The following is a 10,051-nucleotide window of genomic DNA, read 5'->3' as shown; positions in this document are numbered from 1 at the left end:
CTTTCTTCAACATTCTTGGTAGATCAAGGACTTCTCCATCTTTATCAATTATTATAATTCAATATCAGTTTTAGCTCACATCTATTATTTTATAGTATGATCAATCATTATATGTTTGACAAGTGTATGTTTATTTTATGTGTAATAATGACCTTTATATTGTTTTATTTTTTAAATAAATGAATATTGACCCTACCACACTTACAGTGAAATTCATTGATCAAATCAATCAAATATATTGTGACAAATAATACTATTCATCTAAAATTAGTCAATTATATTTTAAAACATATTTGACATGTCAAAACACTTCAACTAATTAACTTAATTAGAAAACTATGTGTGCTTTAACTTTCGAACACAACATTTAGGTTTCTTAAATTAAACCAAATTCTTTATCTTTCACATAACATCACTAAACTCTCTAATAGCCTTAGAAATGTTTCTACAAAAATTCAATCAATCTCATTTCTTTCTAAGATTAGAATGGTAGTTTCAAGTTTCACTTTAAAATCAACCTTCCTAGTCCACCACTACTATTTATAAAATACCTTCCTTATTTTAATGTTCCACTATGAATGCTACTCAAAGAAAAAAAAACAAAAAACATGTTGGCCTATTTTATAAATAGATGTCTTAATATGAGAAAAACAAATTCACTTTACCCAAGACATTGAAAGAGAAAGAATCTATTTTCAAAATGATCATGTAAATCTAAACATCTAGAGAAAAAAATATCCTAATATGGCCAAGTGTTTCTCCCTCAAATTACATCGGATGGTTTGATAAAAAGCAACATTATTTTTGAAAAATAATGGAGATGCCATAAGAATTTGTATATGATTCAACTATCATGAGTTATATCAAAACCCAAAAAAAAAAATTAATAGCCTTTTATATATTTTGTTCTAAACCTAACAAAGATATGTACAAACCATTACTCTTTATTACTTATCCATATAGGTGTCAACTAACTAACTAGTCAAGAACTCTTTGTAACTAAAAAAATTGATACTACTTTATTTTGAAGACTTCGTAGAAGATGTATCAAAATTTTCAAGAATAATAAAAACAAATGAAAAGAAAGCATAAACCTCCTTTTTCTTTAAAGAATATGTAGCATTCATGTAATACTAGGCAAGCAAGTACTTGATCTAATCTAAATCCAAAAAATTCACTAAAACTTACATAAAGATAGTAGTTGTTTTAGAAAAAAAAAAAGTAGAATTGTGACTTTAGCAAAATTTAGGATTATAGTTGTTGGTCCTTTAATTTTAATTCATATCTATAAGGTCTTAGAGAAATATTGAACAAGGTATAAAGACAAACTATTTATGATAAAAGGGAAAGATTGAAGGTATTCTAATGGGTTTAGGCATGGGTAAACTATCTATTAAGTAATGTAAGAACAAACATTAACCCTAGTTCTCTCTCTCTCTCTCTCTTTTTCTAAAAGACATTTTTGCTAACATTAACCCTAGTTCTCTCTCTCTCTCTCTTTTTCTAAAAAACATTTTTGCTAACATCCTTATTTCTTAAGCATGGTTTTAGAGAATATGCATAATTATTCTTAAATATTGCTAATAGGAGCAATATAATGATATTTCCTTTATCATCAACTACGATAGGTCCTTAATGGTTGCTGCTACTATAAAACCAAAATTCAAATTCGAAAAAGCTTGAAAAAATTATAGTTTGGAAAAGCATCCTTACTTATAAAGACTTGTAATTTGGAATACTAATAAACCATATTTTATGGAACAATTCATGTTTTTATATGCTTTATAATCCTTATATAATGACTATGCAACTAAGATTTCCACAATGCTTACCTTTTTCCCCATTTGTATGGTGTGAACAAGAGGGGTTTAGATAAGGTACTTTTTGATAGTTTAAACCAAGTAAGGAAAATTACTTAGTCATTAGATTATCACCTCGATCATTACTAAATAATAGATTTTTGATTTAATATAGGTCATCAATAGAGATATTTTTATGTCTTTAATAAAACTTTAAAAAATTTATACAATGCTCCTATATAAAACATAACAATAAGTTTTTCTTTGATGACCAACCACTCAAGAAATGGAGCAAGTAAAGAATCCCAGTTAGAATTCTCACTAGATCGAGTAAAAGACATGATCCTAGAGGCTCTAGCATGAACACTTATTCTAAATTGATTTTTGTTACAACTTATGCATCTTTATTCTTATAATACTTCTATATATAACCTTAAAATCTAAGATTGATTCTAAAATATCCCTCAACCCTAATATACCTCGAAATTCTCTACCTTATAATAAAAAAAGGTGAAAATAAAGCTTTGATTGATAAGCTAAAGACTAGACGTAGAATAAGCTTTTAATTATATTGTATGGTCTTTTCATTATCATTTCTTCATTTAAACTTACCCATACTCTTACCATTTATTATAATGACTCCACCTCTTTTAAAAACTATACTCTCAACTACTATTGTTAAAAACCAAGAAATTTCATTCATCTCAATGATCAAAGTGTCTTTCTTATTCACTTCTAAAATACATTTAGCTTGAATTGTTTATTCTTAACCAAGTAATTATACTACAGTATAAAAAAACTCACAATGTTCTAAGTATTATTATAAGCATTTCATAGTAATAGAGACTCTTAAGAAACTCCTCTTTAAGTTGATGGCGTACCTAGACCTTAAAAATATATTTTTATATCAGCATAAATAGTATTGAATAATATGGATACTCATCTTATAAAGGAAGGAAGAATAACTTAATACACCGATATAATCACCTTAGGAACTACATCCTCTAGTGAGGAAGTGACTGATCATATTGAGAAAAATCAAGGTAAAAGATTAACACTAATAAGTGACCATCTTCCTATTAACCTAGATGATGTTATCTTGATGGGTTCTTTAATGGCTAAAGTTTCCTCTTCCTCGATAATAGTTAAAAACCATTATACCAATGCTTCTACATCTCTCATTGAAAATAAATGTGTTATGATACAATATCAACCTTTTATGGTGATTCATCCAAGCCAATATATAAGTCTTTATGGTTACTTAAAGAAAGAATTTTAATGTTTATGTTTTTAATATTAATAGAAATGTTTGTTCCTTGTTTTAGGAAACTTTAGATATCCTACTTTCTTAAATATTTACTCCTCCACCAATAGACATTTCATTTTTTAAAACAAATCTTAAGAAAAAGGACCAGCTAAATGATTCATTACTAACTAATATCAAAGAAGTTATGACCATTCTTATACTAGAAGATAATGTTTTAAGTAATAGAGCCTCTATCAATAGACTAAAATAGTTCATAAAGGATATCTTTTTCTTAGATCTCAAAGATTCATTGGATCATGGTGCAAGGGAAATTTTAGCATAGTTGTAAAAGGATATTTATCCTTTTATTAGTATTAAAGATATTTCAATAAAAGTGTTACATGACTATAAAACTATCCAATAATCTTTTAAAGGTTAAAGAGAATAATGGGAGACTAAATATTCAATTGTCCAACAAGTTAACTAGCTTTTTAAAAATGCTTCTCTCTAGGTTTAATCCTAATAAGTCAGCGTGGCTTGTATAAGAGAAGAACTAATTAAAGTTGAGAAGGGAAATATCAAAGTCAAAATTAATATGGTCTCTGTAAAGATTGAAGTCATGAATCAAATAGAAAAATATATATCTCTCTAGAAGTTAGCAACCACCACCTTTACTTTCCTTAAATAGTGAAGACCATCAAGGAACAAGGTTTTGAATGACTGGATTTTTGAAACTAAATAATCAAACATTAACTTAGTTATATAGTTGAAATATCAAAATAATAATTTATTTATTAAATCTTTTGGATGGTTTATCTATATAGATGATAATAGATCTACTAATGTGAGTTAAACCCTTGGTTGAAAGTTCAAGCCTAGCCATTCTAAGGTATGTTTTATTTTGTCACTCTCGGTTATTATCTTGTGGTAATACTTGGTGAATTAACAATTTTAAATTTGGTTTCTCATGTTTATAACTTATGATTAATTATTGATCAAGTCATATAAGTGAATGACCAATGAGCTTAAATTGGCCTTAATGACCTAGCTAAATCCAAGGGAGTGTTCGTGAATGATGCTTGAATGAGTTCACCAATCCTACAACACTTAGATTTCACTTATAAATATTTGCTGAATGAAGATTATATGCCTTAGTTCCATTCAACAAGATCTGGTGATATGAAGGTCCTTTTTGGAAAAAGTTTTGATAATGACCTTTCATTTTCTTGTGGTCTATTACTTATCAATCATTTTATTTTATATGATATTTATTTTATTTTGTTTATTTATTATTAAGCATTCATTGTGTGAACTTTTTCAAGAAAATCAATACTTCTGTTATTTGGTGAATATTGTCTTTAGAAACCTCTAGGTTCATTTTATTACTTTGAGAACGGGGAGAATGGTGTTATTCCTTTTAGTGTTCAAGATATTCCATGTAGAGTATATATACATTTAAATGCTAAGAGTGAATATCAAAGCCATTTTTAAGTATAACTTTTGAAAACAAAAGGAAGATTACTCATTAATACCTAATATAGTGCCCTACATGGAGCTTATTTAACCTTAGATATTTAGAGTGAATAACAAAAAAATTGATATAATTTTTTTTAAAAAACAAGATAGGTTATATTTTTTAAAGTTTTGAATGTCTTCCTAATTGGCCTTTTACTGCGAGTTAAAACTCAATAGACCTTGTAAACTTGTTTCAATGCTCAACATATATGAGTGGATGATTTTAATGCTTTTTGGGTTAAAAATGAAAGTATGCAACTAGAAAAAAAAAACCTTGTTTTATGTAAATTCTATTTCTGAGCACCAACTTGATGTTGTAATAAAGAATAAATGGTCAAGAACACAATAAATACAATATAAAAGCTATTTTAAAGGTCTCGGACAAATACAATTTTGGAAAACAAGAAATAAAGTTTGAAAATATTACGAGATTTAGGAATACATAAATCTTTCTACCTTGGTTGGCATAAGGTTGACCTTTTAAACAAAATTACATAGTCTTTGAATAACAATATATGCATTCCTCAACCAACAATCAATAACCAACATCATCAATGTAAAGGTACAAAAAATTAGACACTAGCGATCCATTAAAGGAAAACCTAATATACCTAATCAGGATTGTCAATAAAAAAAACATAATACATAACATTCAAAAGGTAGTAAGCAATAAACCTAATAACACAACTCATATAAAGGGTATAAAAGAGCCTTTATTTAGCCAAAGGAATACTAAATGTAATCTTTCTCTAATTTTTTTGCTTAATAAGGGTAAGCCTTGCCTTTTTAGGCCATCAATACCATAAAACCATTCAATCTAACGTAACTTAAACAAGCACAAGTTTTAGATCATAACTGTTTTTCAATAAAAATTAACATATATAGAACATCAACACACACATAGAAACTTAAAACTAAAAAATAAATGATAAAAAGGTAAAGATTGGTATCTAGATGAAAATGATGAAAATATAAAGGTATTAACAAGACTGGGTGGCCAAAGATCATATGGCTTATAGAAACCCTAAACATTGACTAAAAACTTTTAAGCTATAAAACTTGAAAACCTAGAAAAAAGAGTTTAAAACATTAAGCTTTGATTGCTATTATCATTAAAAAATGACTCTCACAATGGTTGTCAATCTCTATGACTTGTTTCCTTTTACTTTACAACTATACTCTCCAAGACTCCTCTAAAACTCCCTCTTATACTTTTGTGTGTGTGTATCAAATATACCCGACTTATGCTACCTAGAAAGACATAACCTTAGGATTAATAGTAAGCTAATCTAAATTATTCATAAGATATAGCCAAAAAAGGACATGTAAAGCTAGCTATGGAGGTATAAATGTAAAATTCTATAATTTTATTTGAAGGAAATAGTTTTTTTAGTTTATTTTTCTTACTCAATATTACTATGATTTTCTACTCTTTTTTTTTCTATAAATGATTGTAATAATCTTTTGGCAAATGGAGACATTGATTAATAAAATTAGGTATTTTGAGAGTCTCTTATAGTTATAGTGTTCTTATTATATAAGAATTTTGACTTATAATAAACCTCGTTATTTTTCATTCTTGACTATATCATTTATAGTTGTGAAGTCTGTATGATTTTCAAGTAATAAAAAACACATTAAAAAAAGAAGAAGAAGTATATTGATAATGAAACATAGTTTATCTACACCAATGACACAACTAAAATATTGATATCTTCTTCCAAGTGTAGGAATGTCAAAGAAATAAATAACCTGGTAAGACCAGGTCGAACCACAGAGGGGTTAACTATATAATAATAATAATAATAATAATGGTGGTGATGGTAGTGAGTTAAAGATGACTTTGAGATGTAAGATTAATGTGAAGATTAAATAATAATAAAAATAATTCTTAAGATTAGAGGATCCACTAATGGTATTTCAAAGAAGTATAATATATATTCTTTTTATTACTCAATTGGAAACTACACATAAAAAAGATTCCAATCAGATGTTTGTTATTAATAGCTCATTATAAATTATTAACATAATCATATTAATTATCTTATTTAAGTAACACCAAACTTTTAAATATTGTCAAGAATTCATTATGCTAACTTATGTTAACAACAAATCAAGTTCTTTTCATAGCATAGGTGTAGGTTATACCATAAAGTTGGCTATGAAAGTGTTAAATATTTGTTATACCAAGTATTATACAACACAAATGATATTATTTTGACTTTTCTAATAAAACAACAAGATTTGGTTGATTTTGGTCAACTCACTCAACCGTGATCCAATAATTGTCATAGATTTACTTTCGAGTAAGATTTATAAACAATGTGAAAAACCAAAGACACCAAATCCTAATAAATTAAATGTCGAATGATGAAATAAAAAAATTAAGAATAAAAAATAATAATTAAGAGAATAAGGACCTCATTTGAAAAACAAATTTGAGATGATACACTAAAATTTTGAATTGAAGGGAAAAATTAAAAAAAAAATCGAATTGACAAATAAATCCAAAATCAAAAATCAAAATAAAAAAAATGAGGATCAAATTAAAAAAATAAATAATCAAGATTTTTGATCTCAGGATGAAATCAAAAACAAGTTAAAATTAAAAAAAAAAAGAAGGCTAAGAATCAAAATTAGAAATCAAAACATTTAGGGTCAAATCTTAAATATTGAATTGAAGGGACAAATTAAAAAAATAAATTAAATTCATAAAAAATTTCAAAAAAAAAAATAAAAATGAAGAAAATGAAGACCAAATATGAAATAAAAATAAAAATAAGATTATGAATTCAAAGATGAAATTGAAAATAAATTAAAATTTGATAAAAAAAAATAAGAATTTAAGTTAGAAATTAAAACATTGAGAGTTAAACATGTAACATCGTAAAATAAAAGGATAAATTTTATATAGAAATCAAAAGCCAAATTATCAAATTGAAAAAAATCAATATAATTAAAAAAATAATGACTAAATATGATAAACTTAACAATTAACACATTTCTAATTTTTTGCAAGGTCGGTATATTTTTCAAAGTTGAAGAGAAAAAAAAAAGGAGTAAAAAAAATATCGTCGGAGTTTTATTATGTGAAAAAAAAAGGAGTAAAAAAAATATCGTCGAAGTTTTGTTATGTGAAGGCTATATACACTACACCACTGTGAAACGAGAGGGAGAACACATCAAATAGCACCCTAAATATGATATTTGGTTACCAATAAATACACAATACTGCCTGAAAGATGTAAATGCTCTTAAACACCAATAACTTTTTTTTTTAATTTAATCCATTCAAATGTTAAATTTTCCTTGCCCCAAAATATTAACAAAAAATAAATAAAAAAAAACTCTTAAGTTTAGGTTTAGAATAATTGATTCTAACGATAATTTAATAACTATATTATGCTAAAAAAATAAAAACCAAAAGCGCATAGGCCTTTATTGTTAAAAAAATTTAATTTTTAAGGATATTTTAAATATTATATCATGCAAATTAAAAATTAAAAAAATTGTTTATTTTATTTAGATTTGTAACAGTAAATATGTCACGTGAGAAATATTACATTACCTTTGAAAGCATCCTATGAAACTTAAATTATTAAGTACAAAATAATACACGAAATAACTATGTGCCCGGTGAAACACATAGTTGTTTTAGTTTTTGTATAAATAACGCCCGGCCCTCACGCTCAAGATAGCCTCTTGAAAAGCAAAGTTCCTCCTCCTCTAGGGTTTTCGCCATTTATTCAAGCCCAATAAATCAAAGCGAAGCAATTATGACAGGAAAGGCTAAGCCAAAGAAGCACACAGCAAAGGAGATCGCTGCAAAAGTAGATGCGGCGACAACAAACAGAGGTGGAGGAAAAGCAGGGCAAGCAGACAGGACAGGGCAAGAAAAAGGAGGTCATGCCAAATATGAGTGTCCTCACTGCAAGATAACGGCCCCTGATATTAAAACCATGCAGATCCATCATGATGCTCGACACCCAAAACTTCCTTTTGAGGAAGACAAGCTTGCCAATCTTCATGCTGTTCATGTTGCTGATTCTTCCAAACCTCGTCCTGGTGTTAAAGGAAGCCACAAGAAGTGAAGTTTATTACAAGAAATAACAACAATAATAATAGTAATTATTATTATTGTTGTTGTTGCTGCTGCTGTTGTTGTTAATTGTATCTTTTCCCTTTATTTTGTTTTCTGGGTATGTTTGTGGTGTTTGGATGATGTTATGTTTTTGAGGATGATGGTATTGTGAAATAATTTTTTTTTTTAAATCTTTGATGTCATATGGGTGTTTTCCAAAATTTATTGCTGCTCTTTTCTGATTTGGTTAAATCTTGGATTTTGTTTCCTATACTGTGATGATGATGAATTTATTAGCTGTGTGTGTAATTAAAATCACTAGTTGGCAATTGATAAGCATGAAATTAGCCACGATTGCCAGCGTAGCAGTGTGCTGCCAGGCAAGGAAGCAAGGCAGTCGCTGCTACGGATGAGGGAAAGTTTCATCTTCTTTCTCCTCCTCGATGGTAATTAAATAGCCTTTCTTTGGTGCCTTAGGAATGTCGCGTAGTCTAGTAAGGGCAGCTGGAAGGAATGGTCTGTTGTTCTGTGAATGAATAGACTAAAAGGAATGGAATCTTGTAGCTTGTTGAGCTGTTATTCACACTTCCAAAATTCAATATCCAGTCCACGGACTAGGAGTAGGCTTCCAAACACGTGAAGTTCACTATGTTGTTATTTCTTTTTAAATTATGATTTTCATCTGCGTAGCTTGACTTGTTGATTGTGCATTACCGTTTGTGAGAATAGAATATTGCTTATCTTGTGGTGGAAGTGTAATGATGTTCAGAATGCATGTTAATATTTCTCTAGGATGTTTGCTAGTGGAATTTAGAAGATATTTGATTTTGGGTCATAATATGGATTATTTTATTTATCGATTTTGATTATTTTCAGTAATTTTGGGGAAGGAAGTTCAAAATCATCTTGACTGGAGAAGAGGGCTGGCTACTAATTAGGATATTGTCTGCACTTTGGATCATTTAAGTCTTCTACGATATCCTTCACAGGTATGCCCCAAGGGGATGACTCTAATATATGATCAAATACATTCAAGCTAGGTGGATCACATATAGATCCATCATAGTTTCTAGCTTTGGGAAATAAGTAATGGTTTTCTGTAGTTCTTAACTAAGGTGATAATGATAGTATGGCAGATTGATTTTCATTTATTTTTGTTTTTTTTTCCTTTTGGTATACTCTTTCTACTTGGGTGACTATCTGCATCCTTTTGCTTTCTTAACCTGTCTTCACACACAAAATAAATAAATAAAAGAACTTAGAGCTTTGGAGGTTGGTGGTCGATGGTTGAAGGTGGTTTCTGATTACCTGGACCTTTTATTTCAATGATAGTGCTCTTGGTGGTCTGCAGGACTGGTAAAGCAAGCTCACATACACTCTAATATATATGTATGTATGCACGTATGATTG

The 10,051-nt window shown here is 28.2% G+C and overlaps 1 protein-coding gene across 1 annotated transcript; it reads left to right on the top strand.

Annotated features, from left to right (window-relative positions):
* The first annotated feature begins 8,222 nt into the window (after positions 1-8,222).
* On the top strand, positions 8,223-9,818 carry LOC105112815 (uncharacterized). Its single transcript, XM_011008673.1, has 2 exons — positions 8,223-8,647; positions 9,518-9,818. The coding sequence occupies exons 1-2, from the start codon at positions 8,337-8,339 to the stop codon at positions 9,549-9,551; spliced, it is 345 nt and encodes a 114-aa protein (XP_011006975.1). The 5' UTR covers positions 8,223-8,336; the 3' UTR covers positions 9,552-9,818.
* Positions 9,819-10,051: the final 233 nt, after the last annotated feature.

The sequence above is a fragment of the Populus euphratica genome, unplaced genomic scaffold (genome assembly GCF_000495115.2).
Source record: "Populus euphratica unplaced genomic scaffold, PopEup_1.0 scaffold363.1, whole genome shotgun sequence".
NCBI lineage: Eukaryota > Viridiplantae > Streptophyta > Magnoliopsida > Malpighiales > Salicaceae > Populus > Populus euphratica.
The sequence above is the reverse complement of the archived record's forward strand: the minus strand, read 5'-3'. Positions and strand labels throughout refer to the sequence as shown.